Genomic DNA, 26,517 nt, shown 5'->3' with positions numbered 1-26,517 from the left:
CTTTCAACTTCCGCATGGGAAATCTGAATGGGTAATTTAGCTATTCCATGTATTCTAGCCTGGATCCTATCATTTCCCCCACCATCTGCATCCCTCTCTCCCGCCGTCCAGAGATGGGAAATATTCAGATAGACTGGATAATTATTCCCTGGATTTAAGTCTGGATGATCTTTTATGGATATTGGGTATGTTGGAGAGTTGAGAGACGGAGAGAGAGATAGAAAGAGAGAGAGAGAGAGAGATAGAGAGAGAGAGAGAGAGAGAGAGAGAGAGAGAGAGATAGAGAGAGAGAGAGCAGCAAGTATGAGCAGCCACCCACTGGGCTTTGATTTTGTGTGCGTCAGCAGAAACAGGAGTAGGGGAGAGAGAGAGACCGAGAGGGAGGGAAAGAAAGATAGACTGGGAGAGAAAGGAGAGAGAGAGAGTGGCATGCTGTGGCTTTGCTGGTGTTTCTCTGACTGTGCTTGAGAAGATAAGAAGCAAATCCAATCTCATACTGTTGACGCACTGCAGAGCGCTTTTCAGTCTCTATCTCTCTCTTTCACTCTAACTCGGCAGCCGGCACTCAATTCAAGTGCTCTCTCCAACACAATGGAGTCTACCTGTGCAGTCACTAAACAATATTGCTTTTTAAGTATATTTTACTGTCCTTTACCAGTAGGCCTATGCGTTAACTGATAGTCAGTATGTTTCCTTCTCTGAGTACAGCTGAGGTTATTTGCAGTGTTTCCTATGTGTGTGTTTTGTATCTTTATGATTCAACCTCTTGCAGCAATGGAGAGACCTTCAGCCCACACAGCCACAGACGGAGTGAAAAAACCAAACGAGTCAAAAGAGAACAGGAACTGATGACTCATAATCCAGCAGCATTCTGTGAGGTAAGCACTAGAAGTCTCTATAAGCACTTCAGGTTTTGGCTACTGAGACACACACACACACAGACACAAACATAAATGCATGAGGCACGTGCTGACACAGAAACTATAGACACACACACACACACACAGTACACACACACAGTACACACACACACACACACACACACACACACAGACAAACACTTAGAAATAGACACACACCCTCATACACACAACCTCATAATTGACAGCAGCTCCTGCATGCTTGTTCTTGGACACCTCTACAGTAGTAGGTCCTCAAGTTTCTCTGTGTACTCAGCTTCTCCAAACCACAATTCATTATGTGCCATTGATCTGACATGTTGTCCTCTTCGAGGATAGGAAGGACCCATTTCACAATCCCACAACCCAGAGGGTTTCCCGTCCTGTGGTTTTCAGATTGTCCCTGTATCCCTGTATCAACCCAATTGGCTGTATTGGGTTTCCCAGTAAAAATACCTCAACACAGTCTCCTGTGTACCTCTATGGGAGCCACTCCCCTTCCACATTCCTAGTAACCTAATCAGTTCCCTGTTCCCTGAAGAGCCAGGTGGGAACAAATGTGTGTTTGTGTCTCTGTGCCATGCTGGCTGGACGGCCCTGTGGTGACATTTCCCTCAGCTGTTTTTTCTTTCCTCAAGGCAGGACTAGTATTGGGCTGGAGGGGTGAGGTTTCAGGTTTTATACTGGGGAGTATCAGGGGTTATGCTGTGTAGGGTGTGTGAATGTGTGTGTGTTTTTGTGTGTGTGTGTGTGTTTTTGTGTGTGTGTGTCAGATAGTTAAAAGGTGTCCTTGGTGAGGGGGTATGGGTGTTAAGACGCCCACAGAGGAAACAGTCCGGTCATCCTGACTATCTGAAAGAGTATTTCAGGAACGCATACATAGACAGATAAAGAGAGGGTGAGGGAGCCAATGTAGTCTGTGTAATAATCCCTAGTACCAGTATCAGTGCCCTAGGAGTCATATTGCAAGGTCATCAACATGCTGGCCATCCATTTGTCCTCATGGTGTTAAACCTGTTGCCATTGAGCAACAAGTGTTGAGCAACTGGGCCCTGGTCATGTTCAAACAAACCAGTTAGAGCCAGCTGTTTCATATCAAAACAAAACCAACACCAACTACCAGAATAAAGCCTAACCCTGATATAGACACCATAATGGAGGCTGGCCATATCAGGGTTCAGAAAAGCTGTGCCAAAATCAAGAGCCTGCCCTTGGAATGGAGAGTGGACAGTGATAGAGAGGTGCCATGTTTTTAATATAATGTTACCTTGGTGCCATGAACTTTAGATAATAAAGTCCATTGTTTTTCTATGGAAAGGGTGTGTTACCTTCTGTCAGTATTGACTAGTTCTCCATACTATCCAGACTCTCCTCTATATCTAAGGGAAGCATGGCCTACACCATTTCATATTATTTAATAAGACAGCACTAACAAACAGCAGGTGTCCCTGACCCAGCCCCTCTTCAGATCTCTTCTATCAGCCTGGTAACACATTCAACTCTCAGCCCTGTTAGGACGACCCTACCCCCCAGTAGGCACACTTATGGACACAAAAACGCACGCACACACACACACACACACACACACACAAACACACACATTAACTGTTTAAAGTTCAAGAGGAATTACTGTTTTGAGTGGATTAAAGGTCATCATTCATCCTGAGTCAATGTCTATAATGACTGTGACTATAATCTATACTGAACAAAAATATAAACGCAACATGCAACAATTTCAAAGGTTTTACTGAGTTACAGATCAGTAAATTGAAATAAATAAATTAGGTCCTAATCTATTGATTTCACATGACTGGGAATACACATACGCATCTGTTGGTCACAGATACCTTTTTAAAAAAGTAGGGGCGTGGATCAGAAAACCAGTCGGTTTCTGGTGTGACCAACATTTGCCTCATGCATCGCGACACATCTTCTTCGCAAAGAGTTGATCAGGCTGTTGATTGTGGCCTGTGGAATGTTGTCCCACTCCTCTTCAATGGCTGTGCGAAGTTGCTGGATATTGGTGGGAACTGGAACACGCTGTCGTACAAGTCGATCCAGAGCATCCCAAACATGCTAAATGGGTGACATGTCTGGTGAGTATGCAGACCATGGAAGAACTGGGACATTTTCAGCTTCCAGGAATTGCGTACAGATTTTTGCGACATGGGGCCGTGCATTATCATGCTGAAACATGAGGTGATGGCGGCGGCTGAATGGCACGACAATGGGTTGCTCCCTCAAAACTTGAGACATCTGTGGTATTGTGTTGTGTGACAAAATTACACATTTTAGAGTGCCCATTCATTGTCCCCAGCACAAGGTGCACCTATGTATTAATCATGCAGTTTAATCAGCTTCTTGATATGCCACACCTGTCAGGTGGATGAATTATCTTGGCAATGGAGAAATGCTCACTAACAGAGATGTAAACAAATTTGTGCACAAAATTTGAGAGAAATATGCTTTTTGTGCGTATGGAACATTTCAGCTCATGAAACATGGGACCAACACTTAGCATGTTGCATTTATATTTTTGTTCAGTTTAGTTATTCCTGCCCAGGTCAAAATACTGTATTAGACGGGCAGATCTGGTTTGGACCAAAACAATATAGCTTAGGCCTATCAGCTTAGTTAGTTTGAGAAGAAGAGGACACATCTCATTACGTAATGTCTTGTTACTGAACATGAGCCGTCTTATTCATACAGATATGGCTAGCCATGTCACATGTCACTGTGAGAGAAACTAGCTACTGTATGATAAATAGACACGTTTCCTCTTTTCTGTGGAACTGAGACCACAATTACAACATGTCGGTAAGTATATTGACAAAGTCACAGGTACTTATCAAGGAAACTCAAACATTGTGAAAACCTATCACCCATTCCGACTTATAACAGTTTGAATGTAGACTTCCTTTTTTGACATATTGTTGTGTGGTATACACTTCTCCTTTCTCACTGAACCATAGACTAAGTTACACAGCCGGAAAGGACAACATCGAGCTTCAGCCAAGCTCATACTGTACTGTACACTAAAAACCCACAATGTTTAAGAGGCGAAACAGAGAGCCACTCTCTCTCTCTCTCTCTCTCTCTCTGTACAGCCGGTGGCTGGGTGCTGTCTCGGTTCACCCCTCCTCTGATTGTAATGGGATTAATTGAAAGCCGGGGCTGGCTGGTCAGAGAGAGAGAGAGAGAGAGAGAGAGAGAGAGAGAGAGAGAGAGAGAGAGAGAGAGAGAGAGAGAGAGAGAGAGAGAGATGAGGGGAAGAGTGAATGGTGATGAATTGTATTTCAGACCGAGGGAGATAGACTGTAGTCTACAGAGTCAGTGGAAGAAAGAGCAAAAGAAAAGTCTGAAAAAGACAGAGCGACAGAAAGAGAGCGAAGAGAGAAAGGGTCAAACACAGACACACACACAAAACTTACACGCACTCTCTGTCACTCACACACCCCACTGGAACAATGGACTTTGAGCTCTGGCGCTGAACTAAGCACCCCACCAACCCCCCAGATCCCCCAACACCTAACCTCCGCCCCAGATCCTTCTCTCTATCCTTCTACCCATCTTTCCCCTACCCCCGTTCCATAGCAAAGAGGCGCTGTCTCTTACCCCGTCCATTATATGGGGGGAGCCATGGTGGTCCCCCTGGCCCAACACTCCACCGGCCAAGCCCTCATCCGCCGAAGTCATCCAACTCGCCCCTCAAAGCAGGGGCTAAGTCCTCTGCCTTTCGTCTTACACACACAGGTGAAGCCAGGTCAGTACAGAAAGTGCCGGGGGTTTAGATAGTCCAAATGGCAGTCCTTTGAATCAGTGTAGTCCAGAAAAAGAGGGAGAGAAAAGGAGGAGAGGAGAGAGTGCTGGCTTAGCTCATCTGTGAGAGCGCGACTCACACACACAGCAACTACCTCACTCTCTCACACACATGCAGAGATGCAGCAACTCTCTCACACACTCATTTGGTTATTCGCTCTCCGGCTGGCTTGCATTCACACAGAGGGAGCTCAGTTCTGGCAACAGTTGTTGAGATTAGGCCACTCCCCCCTCCTCCCCTCTCCCTGATCTGTTGCCGGGCAACTGGCTTCAGCTGGGCCGGCCCTTAGAGAGAGAGACTCACATTGCTGCACACTCTCTCTTGGCCGCCGCCCCCTCAAGCAGCATTTGCATATTAAACCCTGCCTCTCTTCCATAGAACAGTGTGGCATTGCTAGAGGGGGGAAGTGACATGCTATCTCCACTCATATAGTCTTATCCATTGACACGGCACATTTCTCTACAGGTTCAAAACCTGAAAAGCTGATGGAGTGGAGTGATAGAGTTCTTCTGTGTGGGTTTGAAGATTTGAGAGAGAGGGGAGGGGGAGAGCGAGATAAGGGAAGGGAAGAGAGTGTCAGGTGTCCCAATCAGGTGTATAAAACGTTTTCTGTATATTTGAGCTTCTGCGTGTGTATATGAGAGAGAGAGAGGGGGGGGGGGGACCTGTTGCCACAAGAAAAGGGCAACCAGTGAAGGACAAACACCATTGTAAATACAACCCATATTTATGTTGATTTATTTTCCCTTTTGTCCTTTAACTATTTGCACATCATTACAACACTGTACATAGCCATAATATTACATTTGAAATGTGTCCATTCCTTTGAAACTTGTGAGTGTACTGTTTACTGTTCATTTTTGATTGTTTATTTCACTTTTGTTTATTATCTATTTCACTTGCTTTGGCAATGTAAATATATGTTTCCCATGCCAATAAAGCCCTTTGAATTGAATTGAGCGAGAGGGAGAGATGAGGGGAAGAGTGAATGGTGATCAATTGTATTTCAGACCAAGGGAGATAGACTGTAGGCTACAGAGTGTCAGTGGAAGAAAGAGCAAAATAAACTTCTGAAAAAGACAGAGCGACAGAAAGAGAGCGAGAGAGAGAAAGGGTCAAACGCAGACACACACACAAAACTTACATGCACTCTCACTCTCACATGTCACTCACACACCCCACTGGAACAATGGACCTTGAGCTCTGGCGCTGAACTCTCCACCCCACCATCCCCCCCAGATCCCCTAACCCCTAAGAGAGGGAAGGCTGAGGCTTCTCTCCTCCTTCCCTCCCTTCCTGATAGCCTGGCTGAGGCAGTGTTCGAGTCAACAACAGTGGATCCCAAAATGCAAGCACCACATCTCCCTCTCTTAACATTTACATTTACATTTACGTCATATAGCAGACGCTCTTATCCAGAGCGACTTACAAATTGGTGCATTCACCTTATAGCCAGTGGGATAACCACTTTACAATGTGTTTATTTTTTATGTCTAGTTTTTAAAAAAAATCTTATTTTATTTATTATTATTATTTTATTTATTTTTCTTTCTTTTTTTTTTTGGGGGGGGTTGGGGTAAGGGAGGGGTAGAAGGATTACTTTATCCTATCCCAGGTAGGGGTGGGGTTTCAAATGTCTCCGGAAGGTGGTGAGTGACTCCGCTGTCCTGGCGTCGTGAGGGAGCTTGTTCCACCATTGGGGTGCCAGAGCAGCGAACAGTTTTGACTGGGCTGAGCGGGAACTATGCTTCCGCAGAGGAAGGGGAGCCAGCAGGCCAGAGGTGGATGAACGCAATGCCCTCGTTTGGGTGTAGGGACTGATCAGAGCCTGAAGGTACGGAGGTGCCGTTCCCCTCACAGCTCCATAGGCAAGCACCATGGTCTTGTAACGGATGCGAGCTTCAACTGGAAGCCAGTGGAGTGTGCGGAGGAGGGGGGTGACGTGAGAGAACTTGGGAAGGTTGAACACCAGACGGGCTGCGGCATTCTGGATGAGTTGTAGGGGTTTAATGGCACAGGCAGGGAGCCCAGCCAACAGCGAGTTGCAGTAATCCAGACGGGAGATGACAAGTGCCTGGATTAGGACCTGTGCCGCTTCCTGTGTAAGGCAGGGTCGTACTCTGCGAATGTTGTAGAGCATGAACATACAGGATCGGGTCACCGCCTTGATGTTAGCGGAGAACGACAGGGTGTTGTCCAGGGTCACGCCAAGGCTCTTCGCACTCTGGGAGGAGGACACAACGGAGTTGTCAACCGTGATGGCGAGATCATGGAACAGGCAGTCCTTCCCCGGGAGGAAGAGCAGCTCCGTCTTGCCAAGGTTCAGCTTGAGGTGGTGATCCGTCATCCATACTGATATGTCTAACACCTCTCCCTCTCTCCTTTTCACCTCCCCAATTTCCCCTCTATCTCTCCACCCCCTCCTCCCCAGCTCCCCTCCCCCTTGTACTTCTTCACCCCCCCCATCAACCTATTTCACCACCTCCCCCTCCCCCTCCCCCTCTCCCAGGGCCCAGCAGCTTAATGTTAAACCCACACAGTCTGAACCGGCTGAGCCCAACTGTCTCACAACATAATAAGTTGACTTTGGCAGGAGCAGTAGAAGGGTAGAGTCAGGCTGTGTCCCAGGCTCTGGTCAAAAGTGGTGCACTATATAGGGAATAGGTGTCACGGTCGTCTGACGAATGAGTAGACCAAAGCGCAGCGCGTTGAGTGAACATGACTTTATTAAGATAAAGTACACTAACCAAAACAATAAACACTGACGAAACGTGAAGTCCAACAGTACACGACTGAACACGGAACAAAAACCCACAAACACACAGTGAAACCACAACAGTTTAAATATGGCTCCCAATCAGAGATAACGAGCCGACAGCTGTCACTCGTTACCTCCGATTGGGAGTCACATGAATAATCAAGAACCACCACAACATAGAAATGCACAACTAGAAATCCCAACATAGAAATACACCCAAATGAAAATGAACAACCCTGGCTCCATAAATCAGAGTCCCTGGAGCCAGAGTGTCACAGTACCCCCCTAAAGGTGCGAACTCCGGGCGCACCAGCATACAGTCTAGGGGAGGGTCTGGGTGGGCGTCTGTCCATGGTGGCGGCTCTGGCACTGGTCGTGGTCCCCACCCCACCATAGTCACTACCCGCTTACGTAGCCTCCTCCAAATGACCACCCTCCAATATAACCCCACTGGATTAAGGGGCAGCACCGGACTAAGAGGCAGCACCGGACTAAGGGGCAACACCGGACTAAGGGACAGCACCAGGAGAAGGGGCAGCACCAGGATAAGGGGCAGCACCAGACTAAGGGGCAGCACCAGACTAAGGGGCAGCACCAGACTAAGGGGCAGCACCGGACTAAGGGGCAGCACCGGACTAAGGGGCAGCACCAGGATAAGGGGCAGCACCAGGATAAGGGGCAGCACCAGGATAAGGGGCAGCACCAGGATAAGGGACAGCACAGGGCTAAGGGGCAGTACCGGACTAAATGGCGGATCCTGGCTGGCTGGCTCTGGCAGATCCTGGCTGGCTGGCGGATCCTGGCTGGACGGCTCTGGCGGATCCTGGCTGGACGGCTCTGGCGGATCCTGGCTGGACGGCTCTGGCGGATCCTGGCTGGACGGCTCTGGCGGATCCTGGCTGGACGGCTCTGGCGGATCCTGGCTGGACGGCTCTGGCGGATCCTGGCTGGACAGCTCTGGCGGATCCTGGCTGGACGGCTCATGGCTGGCTGACGGATCTGGCTGCTCATGGCTGGCTGACGGATCTGGCTGCTCATGGCTGGCTGACGGATCTGGCTGCTCATGGCTGGCGGAAGGCTCTGGCTGCTCATGGCTGGCTGACGGATCTGGCTGCTCATAGCTGGCGGAAGGCTCTGGCTGATCCTGTCTGGCGGAAGGCTCTGGCTGATCCTGTCTGGCGGAAGGCTCTGGCTGATCCTGTCTGGCAGACGGCTCTGGCTGATCCTGTCTGGCGGAAGGCTCTAGCGGCTCCTGTCTGGCGGAAGGCTCTAGCGGCTCCGATCTGGCGGACGGCTCTGAAGGCTCATGGCAGACGGGCGGCTTTGCAGGCTCAGTACAGACGGGCGGCTTTAGCGCCGTAGGGCAGACGGGTAGTTCAAGCGCCGTTGGGCAGACGGGCAGTTCAGGCACCGTTGGGCAGACGGGCAGTTCAGGCGCCCGTTGGGCAGACGGGCAGTTCAGGCCCCGTTGGGCAGACGGCAGATTCTGGCCGTCTGAGGCGCACCGTAGGCCTGGTGCGTGGTGCCGGAACTGGAGGTACCGGGCTGAGGACACGCATCTCAGGGCTAGTGCGGGGAGAAGGAACAGGGCATGCTGGGCCCTGGGGACGCACCGTAGGCCTGATGCGTGGTGCCGGAACTGGTGGTCCCAGGCTGAGGACACGCATCTCAGGGCTTTTTATGGTGCGTGGAGCAGGAACAGGCCGGGCTGGGCTGGCGATGCGCACCGTATCCCTGGTGCGAGTGGCCGGAACAGGCCGGGCCGGGCTGGCGACGCGCACCGTATCCCTGGTGCGAGTGGCCGGAACAGGCCGGGCCGGGCTGGCGAAGCGCACCATATCCCTGGTGCGTGGAGCAGGAACAGGCCGGGCTGGGCTGGCGACGCGCACCGTATCCCTGGTGCGAGTGGCCGGAACAGGCCGGGCCGGGCTGGCGAAGCGCACCATATCCCTGGTGCGTGGAGCAGGAACAGGCAGAGCTGGGCTGGCGACGCACATCGTGGACCTGGTGCGTGGAGTAGGAACAGGCCGGTCCGTACCGGGAACACACACCACTGGCCTTAACTGGGGATCAGGAACGGGCCGGACCGGACTGGTAACACACTTCAGTCTCTCACGCCGTGCCACAACAACTTCCCTCCCCCTACTCGCCAATGGCTCCCGTAATCCGATAGCCTTCTCTCCATATCTCCCTGTGGCAGCCTCCTGCTGCCCAGCCGCCCAAGCCATGTGCCCCCCCCCAAAATTTTTTTGGGGTTGCCTCTCGTCCTTCCAACGATGGACCTGCTGACGCCGTTGCTCCTCTCTCGCCAGGGCCTTGATCCTCCCCCAAGGTCCCTTGCCCCCGAGCATGTCCTCCCAGGACCACGATTTGCCCACCTGGGCCATCGCCAGCCTCTCGATCTCCTTACCAGGCGCTTCCTCCCATGTCCAGCTGTCTTGCTCCTGGACACGCTGCTTGGTCCTTCTATGGTGGGTTTTTCTGTCACGATCGTCTGAGGAAACCGACCAATACGCAGCGCGTGGAGTGAACATGATGACTTTATTATTAAAAGCAACCACGAAAACAACAAACAAATGACGATAGTGAAGTCCTACAGTGACTATGACTGAACCTGGAACAAAAACCCACAACCCCAAGGTGAAACCACAACAGTTTAAATATGGCTCCTAATCAGAGATAACGAGCCGACAGCTGTCACTCGTTACCTCCGATTGGGAGTCACATGAATAATCAAGAACCACCACAACATAGAAATGCACAACTAGAAATCCCAACATAGAAATACACCCAAATGAAAATGAACAACCCTGGCTCCATAAATCAGAGTCCCTGGAGCCAGAGTGTCACAATAGGGTGGCATTTAGGACGCACACTCAGACTACAAGACAACAGCTCAAACTGCTAGACAGGATGGGGGGTGGATGGTGAGGGGAATACTATTGAGTCTGCGCAGTGCATCTTCAATTATCTTCCCCTGGATGGTGAAATTAATTATTAAAACCAATAATTTATTCTAGATTAGATAGATTTGTTTTATTTATTCACATGCACAGGGTAGTTGCAGTGTACAGTGAAATTCTTAAGCTCCAACAGTGCAGGTGTGAATGAAACAATCAATTATAATAATATTAATATATACAGTTGAAGTCGGAAGTTTAGCCAAATACATTTAAACTCTGTTTTTCACAATTCCTGACATTTAATCCTAGTAAAAATTCCCTGTTTTAGGTCAGTTAGGATCACCACTTTATTTTAAGAATGTGAAATGTCAGAATAATAGTAGAGAGAATGATTTATTTCAGCTTTTATTTATTTCATCACATTCCCAGTGGGTCAGAAGTTTACGTACACTCAATTAGTATTTGGTAGCGTTGCCTTTAAATTGTTTAACTTGGGTCAAACGTTTCGGGTAGCCTTCCACAAGCTTCCCACAATAAGTTGGGTGTATTTTGGCCCATTCCTCCTGACAGAGCTGGTGTAACTGAGTCAGGTCTGTAGGCCTCCTTGCTCGCACACGCTTTTTCAGTTCTGACCACATATTTTCTATAGGATTGAGGTCAGGGCTTTGTGATGGCCACTCCAATACCTTGACTTTATTGTCCTAAGCCATTTTGCCACAATTTTGGAAGTATGCTTGGGGTCATTGTCCATTTGGAAGACCCATTTGCGACCAAGCTTTAACTTCCTGACTGATGTCTTGAGATGTTGCTTCAATATATCCACATAATTTTCCTTCCTCATGATGCCATCTATTTTGTGAAGTGCACCAGTCCCTCCTGCAGCAAAGCACCCCCACAGCATGATGCTGCCACCCCCGTGCTTCACGGTTGGGATGGTGTTCTTCGGCTTGCAAGCTACCCCCTTTTTCCTCCAAACATAATGATGGTCATTATGGCCAAACAGTTCTATTTTTGTTTCATAAGACCAGAGGACATTTCTCCAAAAAGTACGATCTTTGTGCCCATGTGCATTTGCAAACCGTAGTCTGGCTTTTTTATGGTGGTTTTGGAGCAGTGGCTTCTTCCTTGCTGAGCGGCCTTTCAGGTTATGTTGATATAGGACTCGTTTTACTGTGGATATAGATACTTTTGTACCTGTTTCCTCCAGCATCTTCACAAGGTCATTTGCTGTTGTTCTGATGAACGTGGTACTTTCAGGCGTTTGGAAATTTCTCCCAAGGATGAACCAGACTTGTGGAGGTCTACAATTTTTTTCTGAGGTCTTGGCTGATTTTCTTTTGATTTTCCCATGATGTCAAGCAAAGAGGCACTGAGTTTGAAGGTAGGCCTTGAAATACATCCACAGGTACACCTCCAATGGACTCAAACAATGTCAATTAGCATATCAGAAGCTTCTAAAGCTATGACATCATTTTCTGGAATTTTCCAAGCTGTTTAAAGGCACAGTCAACTTAGTGTATGTAAACTTCTGACTCACTGGAATTGTGATACAGTGAATTATAAGTGAAATAATCTGTCTGTAAACAATTGTTGGAAAAATTACTTGTGTCATGCACAAAGTAGATGTCCTAACCGACTTGCCAAAACTATAGTTTGTAACAAGAAATTTGTGGAGTGGTTGAAAAACTAGTTTTAATGACTCCAACCTAAGTGTATGTAAACTTCCGACTTCAACTGTAACTGTTTACAACTGTGACAATGATAAATATAAATGTCCATTGGGGTGTGGGCAGGGTAGATGTCTGGGGTAGAAGCTATTGCCCAGTCTGTTAGTTTTAGCCATGATGCTCCTGTACTGCCCGTGTCTGAGGGATGGAAGCGGGGAGAACAGGCAGTGGTCAGGTGGCTGAGGTCCCTGATGATCTTCTTGGCCTTCCTGCGACACCTGGTGTTGTAGGTGTCCTGGATGACAGGCTGTGTGCACCCAATGGTGCGTTCGGCTGAGCGTACCACCCTCTGCAGTGCCTTGCGGTCAGCATATGGAATTTGATTAATCAGCGTTATCATTTAGAGGTGCGGTACACTTCGTAGGACTCTTTTACCTATACAGCAACATCTCTGTTGCACCTGTGCAAACTATGCCATGTAAAACACCCTGTTCTTCCTTGCTCCAACCCATAGCATCTCACTGTGGTAGCACTAGCCCCTGTCTGTGATAATGTTGTTGTCACTATGGTGTCTTGTGCACCTACCTGCCTGTCATGCTGTTGTCATCACTGTGGTGTTAATGGAGGAAAGGAAAGGAAAGGGGGATACCTAGTCAGTTGCACAACTGAATGCATTCAACCGAAATGTGTCTTCCGCTTTTAACCCAACCCCTCTGAATCAGAGAGGTGGAGGGGGGCTGCCTTAATCGATGTCCACATCATCGGCGCCCGGGCAGCAGTTGTTGTTTCTGTTATGTCTCAGTGATGTCCTAGTTTCTTCAAGAGGAGCTGTCTCCCATACAGGACAGCCGTAAACAAGGTACTCTCCTGTCAACCAACCGGATCCCCAGGGCTGTTCGCTCACAATACACCTTATCCCTCTGTACTGTGCCAACCTAGTTTCTTTGTGAAAACTTGCTCCAAACAATGGTGACCGTACCTGGCGTGCCAACCCAAACCCTCCAGCATTTCAGGGTGGAGAACACTTCTCTTCTCTCTGTCTCCTCCTCTATTTATTTATTTCCTCCCTCACCTCTTCCTCTCTCTCACCTTCTTTCTCTCTCTTCATTTCTCAGCTTACTCCATCTCTCTCACTCTCCCTCTACTTCTCAGCCTCTACCTCTCCCTTTCCTCCTGACATCTGCTTTGCTGCTCTCTTTGTCGTTATGACTCAGTCTGTCTCAGGGGGAAACTGACATATGTATCAGATCCTCCCCTCACAGACACTAGATCACCTAGTGCTTGACATGCATATATGGAGAGAGAGAGAGATTTATATAAGGAGGGTGGGAAGGAGGGATGAAGAAAGGGGTGAGAGAAGGAGGGAGAGAGAGGGTGATCCAGACCAGGGAACCCAAATGAAAGCTAATTGTGTGGAAAGGAATGCTCCCCTCCAGGACTCTCTCTCTCTCTCTCTCTCTCTCTCTTTCTACAGATCAACCAATTGGCCCACAGCTATTTGTTTATATGCAATTTGTTACAGGGCTGGCCTTCTCCTTTCACATTCTATTCATGTCTACCTGGGTGAGACTGGCATATTGTATTTCAGTTGGCGACATGTAGAGTAATGCTTTGAGGGTAATGCTTTCAGAACCAGCATTAATGTGATTTCTTAATGGTATTCACAGAGAGGAGAGTAGAGTGATTAAATGATTCTCCAGGGGAATGGAACTGTGTATCGGAGGAATGGTGAGGTGAAATACGAATCAAGAGGGAAGAATGAAGCGAGAGGAGATTTGTACTGCATTAAGCTGTGACTCCAATCTTTCTCGCACTTTCGTTGTCTGACACACACACACACATCACACACACACATCACACACACACACACATCACACACACACATCACACACACACACATCACACACACACACACACACACATCACACACACATCACACACACACCTCACATCACACACACACACACATCACACACACATCACACACACACATCACACACTCACATCACACATACACATCACACACACATCACACACACACACATCACACACACATCACACACACACATCACACACACATCACACACACACACACACACATCACACACTCACATCACACACATCACACACACACACACATATACAGTACACACACACACACGCTACCGCTTCTCAAACACACACACTCACTCCTTCTCTCTGACACACACAAACACACACTCCTCCCAAACAAAAATAAATAAGCCAAACAAATAGTGGCTGTTGCAGAGTTCAGTTGAATCAGCTCCGTGGGGACTTGAGAGGCTGTCAACATTCACAATGCAGCAGCAAGACAGAGGAGGGAAAGGGAGAGAGCGAGAGAGAGAGGGTGAGAGTGTGTGTGTGTGTGTGTGTGAGAGAGAGAGAGAGAGAGAGAGAGAGAGAGAGAGAGAGGCCCCATAGAATGAGAGAGAATGAGAGAAGGAGTAGGCTCTTAAGTGGAAGAAAAGACAGGGATACAGTGAGGGGTACCAGGCACCGAGTAGCTGTTGTGGAGTGTCTGACGTGAATGCCAACAACGGTGCCACTCTCCTACTGCCAAGACGCAGGATTGGGAGAATTCAACCACAACCACGGGCACACACATGCACACACATACACACACGTTTCTACTCTACCAAGGTGGGCAAACCATTTTCCTTTAGACCTACTCTACTTCATATGCAGGGGCATGCAGTACTGCACACAAAACCAATATATTTACCCAAGTGGACTTTAAAAACAAATTGTGACCAAATGTGTATTTGTTTTGTTATTTTTTGTTGGGGGGGTTACAGGTACATTATCCATTTCAAATTATACGTTTATAAAATCTGTACCCGTTAGTGCTGAGCGATTTGTACTTTTTGAGGTCGGTTCGGTTTCGGTTCAATAATAAAAAATAAAAAAACAGTTTTCAATTTGTTTTCACCATTAAATGCATTATGAAATAATGATATTAAAATGATTTTAGAGCTTTATAATGGAAATTCTAAAGCCCAAAATAGTTGACATTCAATTGCCAAAACATTCAAAATATTCCATTGTTTCTGTCAGGTCCACATTGGGTAGACATCAATAGAAATATAGAAAATGACTATGAAATAATACAATATTTCAGTTGTGTATATTATTTTGTTTTTATTTGATTACTTTATTATTTTTCATTCCTTAAAAATCATAATCTCATCTCTGCTCAGGCAGTAGCAGCCAAACAGCCAGACAACATTCTCTGTGCTGCCCATACTGTACTGTCATCCTATTTAGCTAGGCTAGCCTGCCTAAAGCATGCTGCAGAGCTGTCTGATTAAATCATTTTACTAGTTCTTCAAAGTAGATAAGGCATACTTTCATGAACTGTCTCTATCCATCTCTCTCTTCATTGTGTTGTGCACTTTCCTCTCTCATGCGGTCTATGCGGTCTGTGTGTATCTAACCTAACGTAGCAGGCATAATCAATCAATCAATCAATTTTATTTTATATAGCCCTTCTTACATCAGCTAATATCTCGAAGTGCTTTACAGAAACCCAGCCTAAAACCCCAAACAGCTAGTAATGCAGGTGTAGAAGCACGGTGGCTAGGAAAAACTCCCTAGAAAGTCCAAAACCTAGGAAGAAACCTAGAGAGGAACCAGGCTATGAGGGGTGGCCAGTCCTCTTCTGGCTGTGCCGGGTGGAGATTATAACAGAACCATGCCAAGATGTTCAAAAATGTTCATAAGTGACAAGCATGGTCAAATAATAATCAGGAATAAATCTCAGTTGGCTTTTCATAGCCGATCATTAAGAGTTGAAAACAGCAGGTCTGGGACAGGTAGGGGTTCCATAACCGCAGGCAGAACAGTTGAAACTGGAATAGCAGCAAGGCCAGGCGGACTGGGGACAGCAAGGAGTCACCACGGCCGGTAGTCCTGACGTATGGTCCTAGGGCTCAGGTTCTCAGAGAGAAAGAGAGAACGAGAGAATTAGAGAGAGCATACTTAAATTCACACAGGACACTGGATAAGACAGGAGAAGTACTCCAGGTATAACCAACTAACCCCAGCCCCCCGACACATAAACTACTGCAGCATAAATACTGGAGGCTGAGACAGGAGCGGTCCGGAGACACTGTGGCCCCATCCGAAGAAACCCCCGGACAGGGCCAAACAGGAAGGATATAACCCCACCCACTCTGCCAAAGCACAGCCCCCGCACCACCAGAGGGATATCCTCAACCACCAACTTACAATCCTGAGACAAGGCCGAGTATAGCCCACAGAGGTCTCCACCACAGCACAAACCAAGGGGGGCGCCAACCCAGACAGGAAGATCACGTCAGTAACTCAACCCACTCAAGTGACGCACCCCTCCTAGGGACGGCATGAAAGAGCACCAGCAAGCCAGTGACTCAGCCCCTGTAACAGGGTTAGAGGCAGAGAACCCCAGTGGAGAGAGGGGAACCGGCCTGGCAGAGACAGCAAGGGCTGTTCGTTGCTCCAGAGCCTTTCCGTTCACCTTCACACTCCTGGGCCAGACTACACTCAATCATATGACCTACTGAAGAGATAAGTCTTCAGTAAAGACTTAAAGGTTGAGACCGAGTCTGCGTCTCTCACATGGGTAGGCAAACTGTTCCATAAAAATGGAGATCTATAGGATAAAGCCCTGCCTCCCGCTGTTTGCTTAGAAATTCTAGGGACAATTAGGAGGCCTGCGTCTTGTGACCGTAGCGTACGTATTGGTATGTACGGCAGGACCAACTCGGAAAGATAGGTAGGAGCAAGCCCATGTAACGCTTTATAGGTTAACAGTAAAACCTTGAAATCAGCCCTTGCCTTAACAGGAAGCCAGTGTAGGGGAAGCTAGCACTGGAGTAATATGATCAAATTTCTTGGTTCTAGTCAGGATTCTAGCAGCCGTATTTAGCACTAACTGAAGTTTATTTAGTGCTTTATCCGGGTAGCCGGAAAGTAGAGCATTGCAGTAGTCTAACCTAGAAGTAACAAATGCATGGATTAATTTTTCTGCATCATTTTTGGACAGAAAATTTCTGATTTTTGCAATGTTACGTAGATGGAAAAAAGCTGTCCTTGAAACAGTCTTGATATGTTCGTCAAAAGAGCGATCAGGGTCAAGAGTAACGCCGAGGTCCTTCACAGTTTTATTTGAGACGACTTTACAACCATCAAGATGAATTGTCAGATTTAACAGAAGATCTCTTTGTTTCTTGGGACCTAGAACAAGCATCTCTGTTTTGTCCGAGTTTAAAAGTAGAAAGTTTTCAGCCATCCACTTCCTTATGTCTGAAACACAGGCTTCTAGCGAGGGCAATTTTGGGGCTTCACCATGTTTCATTGAAATGTACAGCTGTGTGTCATCCGCATAGCAGTGAAAGTTAACATTATGTTTTCGAATAACATCCCCAAGAGGTAAAATATATAGTGAAAACAATAGTGGTCCTAAAACGGAACCTTGAGGAACACCGAAATGTACAGTTGATTTGTCGGAGGACAGACCATTCACAGAGACAAACTGATATCTTTCCGACAGGTAAGATCTAAACCAGGCCAGAACTTGTCCGTGTAGACCAATTTGGGTTTCCAGTCTCTCCAAAAGAATGTGGTGATCGATAGTGTCAAAGGCAGCACTAAGGTCTAGTAGCACGAGGACAGATGCAGAGCCTCGGTCTGACGCCATTAAAAGGTCATTTACCACCTTCACAAGTGCAGTCTCAGTGCTATGATGGGGTCTAAAACCAGACTGAAGCATTTCGTATACATTGTTTGTCTTCAGAAAGGCAGTGAGTTGCTGCGCAACAGCTTTTTCAAAAATTTTTGAGAGGAATGGAAGATTCGATATAGGCCGATAGTTTTTTATATTTTCCGGGTCAAGGTTTGGCTTTTTCAAGAGAGGCTTTATCACTGCCACTTTTAGTGAGTTTGGTACACATCCGGTGGATAGAGAGCTGTTTATTATGTTCAACATAGGAGGGCCAAGCACAGGAAGCAGCTCCTTCAGCAGTTTAGTAGGAATAGGATCCAGTATGCAGCTTGAAGGTTTAGAGGCCATGATTATTTTCATCATTGTGTCAAGAGATATAGTACTAAAACACTTAAGTGTCTCTCCCGATCCCAGGCCCTCGCAGAGTCTGTGCAGATCCAGGACAGCTAAGCCCTGGAGGAATACGCAGATTCAAAGAGGAGTCCGTAATTTGCTTTCTAATGGTCATGATCTTTTCCTCAAAGAAGTTCATGAATTTATTACTGCTGAAGTGAAAGCCATCCTCTCTTGGGGAATGCTGCTTTTTAGTTAGCTTTGCAACAGTATCAAAAATAAATTTTGGATTGTTCTTATTTTCCTCGATTAAGTTGGAAAAGTAGGATGATCGAGCAGCAGTGAGGGCTCTTCGGTACTGCACGGTACTGTCTTTCCAAGCTAGTCGGAAGACTTCCAGTTTGGTGTGGCGCCATTTCCGTTCCAATTTCCTGGAAGCTTGCTTCAAAGCTCGGGTATTTTCTGTATACCAGGGAGCTAGTTTCTTATGACAAATGTTTTTCGTTTTTAGGGGTGCAACTGCATCTAGGGTATTGCGCAAGGTTAAATTGAGTTCCTCAGTTAAGTGGTTAACTGATTTTTGTCCTCTGACGTCCTTGGGTAGGCAGAAGGAGTCTGGAAGGGCATCAAGGAATTTTTGTGTTGTCTGAGAATTTATAGCACGACTTTTGATGCTCCTTGGTTGGGGTCTGAGCAGATTATTTGTTGCGATTGCAAACGTAATAAAATGGTGGTCCGATAGTCCAGGATTTTGTGGAAAAACATTAAGATCTACAACATTTATTCCATGGGACAAAACTAGGTCCAGAGTATGACTGTGGCAGTGAGTAGGTCCAGAGACATGTTGGACAAAACCCACTGAGTCGATGATGGCTCCGAAAGACTTTTGGAGTGGGTCTGTGGACTTCTTCATGTGAATATTAAAATCACCAAAAATTAGAATATGATCTGCTATGACTACAAGGTCTGATAGGAATTCAGGAAACTCAGAGAGGAACGCTGTATATGGCCCAGGAGGCCTGTAAACAGTAGCTATAAAAAGTGATTGAGTAGGCTGCATAGATTTCATGACTAGAAGCTCAAAAGACGAAAACGCCATTTTTTTTTTGTAAATTGAAATTTGCTATCGTAAATGTTAGCAACACCTCCGCCTTTGCGGGATGCACGGGGAATATGGTCACTAGTGTAACCAGGAGGTGAGGCCTCATTTAACACAGCAAATTCATCAGGCTTAAGCCATGTTTCAGTCAGGCCAATCACATCAAGATTATGATCAGTGATTAGTTCATTGACTATGACTGCCTTTGAAGTGAGGGATCTAACATTAAGTAACCCTATTTTGAGATGTGAGGTATCACGATCTCTTTCAATAATGGCAGGAATGGAGGAGGTCTTTATCCTAATAAGATTGCTAAGGTGAACACCGCCATGTTTAGTTTTGCCCAACCTAGGTCGAGGCACAGACACAGTCTCAATGGGTATGGCTGAGCTGACTACACTGACTGTGCTATTGGCAGACTCCACTAAGCTGGCAGGTTGGCTAACAGCCTGCTGCCTGGCCTGCACCCTATTTCACTGTGGGGCTAGAGGAGTTAGAGCCCTATCTATGTTGGTAGATAAGATGAGAGCACCCCTCCAGCTAGGATGGAGTCCGTCCCTCATCAGCAGGTCAGGCTTGGTCCTGTTTGTGGGTGAGTCCCAGAAAGAGGGCCAATTATCTACAAATTCTATCTTTTGGGAGGGGCAGAAAACAGTTTTCAACCAGCGATTGAGTGCTGAGACTCTGCTGTAGAGCTCGTCACTCCCCCTAACTGGGAGGGGCCAGAGACAATTACTCGATGCCGACACATCTTTCTAGCTAATTTACACGCTGAAGCTATGTTGCACTTGGTGACCTCTGACTGTTTCATCCTAACATCGTTGGTGCCGACGTGGATAACAATATCTCTATACTCTCTACACTCGCCAGTTTTAGCTTTAGCCAGCACCATCTTTAGATTAGCCTTAACGTCGGTAGCCCTGCCCCCTGGTAAACAGTGTATGATCGCTGGGTGATTCGTTTTAAGTCTAATACTGCGGGTAATGGAGTCGCCAATGACTAGGGTTTTCAATTTGTCAGAGCTAATGGTGGGAGCCTTCGGCGTCTCAGACCCCGTAACGGGAGGAGTAGAGACAAGAGAAGACTCAGACTCAGACTCCGACTCGCTACATAATGGGGAAAACCGGTTGAAAGTTTCTGTCGGCTGAATGAGCGACACCGGTTGATCATTCCAACAGTATTTCCCTCCAGAAGCCATGAGAAAGTTGTCCGGCTGCGGGGGACTGTGCGGGGGATTTATACTAACGTTACTATCTGTACTTACTGGTGGCACAGACGCTGTTTCTTCCTTTCCTACACTGAAATTACCCTTGCCTAACGATTGCGTCTGAAGCTGGGCTTGTAGCACAGCTATTCTCGCCGTAAGGCGATCGTTCTCCTGTATATTATGAGTACAGCGACTGCAATTAGAAGACATCATGTTAATGTTACTACTTAGCTTCGGCTGTTGAAGATGTTGACGAACCATGTCCAGATAAAGCGTCCGGAGTGAAAAAGTTGAATGAGGGAAAAAAGTTGCGAAGGAAAAATAAAGTAAAGTTGGCAGCAAAAACGCACAGGAAAATGACTCTTCTGTCTCGGGATAAAACGTCCGGGGTGAAAAAGTTTAACGAAAAAAGATGAGTGAGGACAAAACTAAAAAGTTGGTAAATTTGTTGAACACAGAGATTGATTAAACGTTTATTAAAAGTAAAACGTGAATAGTTTGGCAGGTAGCCAAGTAGCAGCAAACAGCACAGCAGCACGTGTATCCATCATAAAAAAAAAAGCACGTGTATCCATCATAAAAGTGTATCCATCTGTCCGAGCCGGAAAGAACAGGCGCAATGGATTATGGTCATTGTAGTTAATTAGTAATTGAACTGTAATTGAACCGACATCGGTTATTAGTTGTTTAATAACCTGAAAAAATACGAAATGTTGGTTAATCGCTCAGCACTAGTACCCGTAGGCGGCCATTCAAAATAAAAATAAACTGTAAGAAATACATAGAGTTTAATAATAAATTCAGTATAAACAGAAAAATAAAACAGAAAATAAGTGGGCCTCCACCCCCAACCTCCCATCTCATCCCATTCCCCCAACCCCACCCAGCCAACATGTCTCCATTCCAGATTCTCACTGACCACCGGAATTTGGAGCACATACGCGCAGCGACACGGATGAACTCTCGTCAAGCCAGGTGGGCCCAATTTCTTACTCGCTTTCAGTTTATTCTGTCCCACCGCCCAGGATCCCAGAATGTAAAAGCTGACGCATTCTCCAGGATGCACCATACTGGAGAAAGGAAGGATCTGGGGGGTCCTATCCTGCCTCCGTCTCTCATCAGGCACCTGTCGTTTGGGATGTGGACGAAGACATCCGTCTGGCAGCTCAGGAGGACCCAGCGCCTGCCAACCTTCCTCTGGGGCGCGTGTATGTACCCACCAGGGTCCGTGACCGCCTGCTGATCTGGGCGCACACCACCCTTACGGCAGGGCACTCCGGTATTACGCGCACCCTACATTCTCTCTCACAAAAATACTGGTGGCCCACCTTGGCTACTGATGTCTCCCGCTATATCAACTCCTGTTCCGTATGTGCCCAAACGAAGACACCTCGGAGCGCCCCGGCAGGAAAACTAGTTCCTCTCCCAGTGCCTCAGCAACCTTGGTCACACCTGTCCATAGACTTTGTCACCGACCTCCCACGGTCTGACGGCTTCACCGCAATCCTGGTGGTCATAGATTGGTTCTCCATATCATGCCATTTTTTGCCACTAACTGGTCTTCCTTCTGCTCTCCAGGTCGCTGAGGTCCTGTTCCAACAGGTCTTCCGGCATTATGGACTTCCGGAGGACATTGTCTCAGACCATGGCCTCACTTCCGGGTATAGGCCTCAGTCGAATGGGCAGGTGGAGCGCATGAACTAGGAGTTCGGAGGTTTCTTCGTTGCCACTGTCAGGACCGGCAGGGTGAGTGGGTGAGGTTTCTTCCCTGGGCAGAATATGCCCAGAACTCCCTCGGTCACTCCTCCACGGGGCTCACTCCCTTCCAGTGCGTCCTGGGGTACCAGCCGGCCCTGGCCCTTTGGACACCCAACCAGACCGATGCGCCCGCTGTCGACGAGTGATTCCGCAGGGCCGGACAGGTCTGGGACGCCGCCCATGTCCATCTCCAGAGGGCCATTCGTCGGCAGAAGGACCAAGCCGACCGCCACCGCAGTGAGGCCCCCGTATTCCAGCCTGGTGATCGTGTCTGGCTGTCCACTAAAAACCTCCCTCTCCGCCTGCCCTGCAAGAAACTGAGCCCCCGGTTTGTGGGGCCGTTTTAAGATCCTCCGGCGGATAAATCAGGTATCGTACCAGCTGCTCCTTCCCCCTCACTACCGTGTCTCACCCACTTTTCATGTGTCTCTCCTCAGGCCGGTGGTTCCTGGTCCTCATTGTTGATTCCTGCGTCTGCGTCCTGCCTCTTCGTATCCTCAGTACTCGTCACAAACTTATTAAGAAGACAGACACCATACGTCCCTCTCACTTTGAGACATTTCTCATACATTTCTTTAGGATCTAACAGAAGATGCATCCCAAATGGCACCCTAGGCCCTATATAGTGCTCTACTTTTGACCACTACTAGTGCACTACATATAGAATACGGTGCCATTTGGGATGCAGCGAGAGAAATAGGCTGCTATAGATGTTAAAGCAGGGTATATATTTTTCGGTGTTGCTTGTCTGCAACGTTATCAGCATTTTGAAGCCACCATCTGCTACAGTACATGGAGAGAATTAGCAAACACCTACTGCACCACTTTACACAGAGACAAAATGACAACGTAGGCAGAGAAAGAGAGAGGGGAGGGAGAAATAGGATAAAGAGAGACCGGGAGAGAGAGAGGGGGGAGGGAGAAATAGGATAAAGAGAGACAGAGAGAGCAGGAGACAGAGAGAGGGGGGAGGGAGAAATAGGATAAAGAGAGACAGAGAGAGCAGGAGAGAGAGAGAGGGGGGAGGGAGAAATAGGATAAAGAGAGACAGAGAAAGCAGGAGAGAGAGAGAGGGGGGAGGGAGAAATAGGATAAAGAGAGACAGAGAGAGCAGGAGAGAGAGAGAGGGGGGAGGGAGAAATAGGATAAAGAGAGACAGAGAGAGCAGGAGAGAGAGAGAGGGGGGAGGGAGAAATATGATAAAGAGAGGGGGGGAGAGAGGGGGGAGGGAGAAATAGGATAAAGAGAGACAGAGAGAGAGAGAGAGCAGGAGAGAGAGAGGGGGGAGGGAGAAATAGGATAAAGAGACAGGGAGAGAGAGCAGGAGAGATAATACGAAGAAAGAGAGAGACAGAGACACAGTTGAAATTCCTCTATTGTGTGTGACCGACTGACTTGATATTTACCTATACATTTGCACTCTTTCTCCAAATTGCTATAGTTTGGTCTAAAATGTATATTGCATGACCAGACTGCATACCTCCTCCCTCTCCCAAGGTAAGTGGCGTTTCAGAGCAGTTAAGTGCCTCTCGTTTTCAAGGCAGGCAGAATCAAGCCTCCACACAGTCGTATTTGCCCTGTCTATCTCTCTACACTCAGAGGGAATTATCTGCACACTATGGTGGAATGAAATGGAGAGATCACACACACACACACGGACGCACGCACAGTCGCACACACACACACTAGCGATCAGATCCCGTTGCTGCCGCTCGCCATGAAAAATTCAGGTGTTCTCTACCCACAACAGAATGAAACCACACACACACATAGCCCTCCTTATAACATACAACTGCAATAGCTGCAGCGTCTATACAACCGGAGCTTGAAGACATGGTTGGCTGCAAAAACCAGGATCTTGGCGCAAAATCAAAGCTATGGTAAAATCACTATTAACTACTATACCACTGTGACTCTATAGGTGATATATAGCCTAGGCTAGAAAACAGCGCTCCTCTCTAGCTCTAACAGGATAAGTTACCCAGTCCCATTCTGTCTGTGTGACTGATATCAGCATAACACCAGCGTCCCAGTACACAGCTGTGTTATGGTGAAACCAGGCCACTGGGTTAGTGGAGCCCTCAGGGCACTATTAAAATAGTTATGTGGAGGTATTGATAACCACTACACATACTTCTGCCATTGTTGGAAAGGTTAAGACCTCTTTATTACAGTATATAATGTAGCACAAAGACAAGCAAAAAAAAACAAAAAAAACACTGTCTACTGTCTGACCCTGTACTCCAGTCCACAGTATGTTGCAATGGGGTGTAGGAGATTGGCCATAATAGTGCAAGGCCAAGGGGACAAACATTCACTTACCCTTGACTTGCTTTGATCTAGTCGTGAGACACTATAGTGGTTGGTATGAGGGCTCACCGCCCATCCCACCCTGCAAGAGCTGACACACACACACAAACACACACATACATGCCCTAATACACACATCCCTCACCCCCATACATCCTTCACCCCCACACATTGGCACTGGGCAGTCAAAGTCACATCAGTCTCTGCCACCAAGACAGAAGTTATTTTTGGGATCTGTCTTTACATGGCCATTGGGTCCAGTGGTGCTGACCTTGCTGCCAGTGAGTGACAGTGGATCATAGCCTGGTAATCTATCATGCTGTTAATGGGCCACAGGGACCAGGGGTGAAGGGGAATCAATGGGAGGAATAAAGAGCTGGAAGGGGGCGAGATGAACGTGTGTATAGGGAGGGGGACGGGTTGAGGGGGTTGTGTGTGTGTCTGTGTGTGTGTGTGCGTGTGTGTTTGTGATCACTCAGAGTAGGTATGCGTATTGGTCCGGGTCCCGTGTGGCTCAGTTGGTAGAGCATGGCGCTTGCAACGCCAGGGTTGTGGGTTTGATTCCCAAGGGGGACCAGTACGAACAAATAAGAAAATGTATGCACTCACTACTGTAAGTCGCTCTGGATAAGAACGTATGCTAAATGGCTAAAATGTCAAATGTATGAGAGAGAGAAATCTAAATGAAAAGATAGAGAGTAGAGACATAAGGGTTTTGTATTTGTACTGCTTGTGAAACTACTAGACATGTATGAGGACAGGTTGCACATCACTGCTGAAGGGGAAGTGTTGGAAAGGATGTTGAAGACTAGATAGATCACTGTTTCTGTCCAAAATGGCACCCTATTCCCTATATAATACACTACTTTCAGTGCACTTTATAGGGGATAGGGTGCCATTTCGGACAACAATCAGTAGCCCTGAGTAAGACCAGTGTGAACTGAACTGAGACCAGCAGAACCAAACACATGATACGCATCACACCATGGCTGTCAATTACCCTGACAAACAGACAGACAGACAGCTAGGAAGCAACCACAAATTATATGAGCACACACACATATATACACACATGCAAACGCACAGCTAACCCAAACGCACGCACGCACGCACGCACGCACACACACACACACACACACACACACACACACACACACACACTGTGTTGTGTTTTCTCTACTTCCCTTTAGTAAATACAACCCAGTAGCTGGAAGTGTCGACTGAGGCTCCAGTGACCCGCTCAGAGAGACACCTGTATGTTGACACAAATATTTGAGGAAGTCACTGAACTATAACTATTCAACAGAATCTGTATGATTTGAAGCTGGTTCTGAATTCGGGTAAAACAAAATGCATGGTATTTTCAAATGCAAGGCATGTTACTAATCATGTCATTGCTACATTGGATGGACATACTATAGAGCAAGTCAAAGTGTACAAATATTTGGGAGTGTGGGTGGATTACAAGATGAGCTTCACTGTTCATGTGGAGAACTTGATAAGGAAGCTCAAGCTGAGAATAGGTTTTTATTACCGGCATAAAGCTTGTTTTTCTCTGGAGGCCAGGAAGGAGCTGGTACAATGTACTGTATCAGTGAAAAGTTTGGACACACCTACTCATTCAAGGGTTTTTCTTAATTTTTACTATTTTCTACATTGTAGAATAATAGTGAAGACATCAAAACTATGAAATAACACATATGGAATCATGTAGTAACCATAAAAGTGTTAAACAAATCAAAATATATTCTATATTTGAGATTCTTCAAAGATGTGTCTGTTACTTGAACTCTTTGAAGCATTTATTTGGGCTGCAATTTCTGAGGCTGGTAACTCTAATGAACTTATTGTCACGATCGTCGAACACAGTGGACCAATGCGCAGCGTGGAATGAGAACATACTTTATTCTATTACACCACACGAAACAAAACAAAACGATACGTGAAGTCCTAGGTAACAGACACAAACCATACACGGAACAAGATCCCACAAACACTGTGGCAAAACAGGCTGCCTAAGTATGGTTCCCAATCAGAGACA

General features: G+C 47.1%; 1 protein-coding gene across 3 annotated transcripts in view; it reads right to left on the bottom strand.

Annotated features, from left to right (window-relative positions):
* LOC121532550 (rab11 family-interacting protein 4A-like) overlaps positions 1–26,517 on the bottom strand; it is a 100,532-nt gene that overhangs the window by 40,982 nt on the left and 33,033 nt on the right. Inside the window, exon 1 of one of the 3 annotated variants that reach the window (XM_045215970.1) lies at positions 4,515–4,893. The exons of the other annotated variants lie outside the window; for them this stretch is intronic. Within the exon in view, the coding sequence (XP_045071905.1) occupies positions 4,515–4,595 (81 nt within the window). The 5' untranslated portion in view covers positions 4,596–4,893. Of the gene's footprint in view, positions 1–4,514; positions 4,894–26,517 lie in introns of those variants that run through there. 3 annotated transcript variants of the gene reach the window in all.

The sequence above is a fragment of the Coregonus clupeaformis genome, unplaced genomic scaffold, assembly GCF_020615455.1.
Source record: "Coregonus clupeaformis isolate EN_2021a unplaced genomic scaffold, ASM2061545v1 scaf0571, whole genome shotgun sequence".
Taxonomy (NCBI): Eukaryota; Metazoa; Chordata; class Actinopteri; order Salmoniformes; family Salmonidae; genus Coregonus; species Coregonus clupeaformis.
Note: the sequence above shows the minus strand (reverse complement) of the source record. Positions and strands in the feature narration are given on the sequence as shown.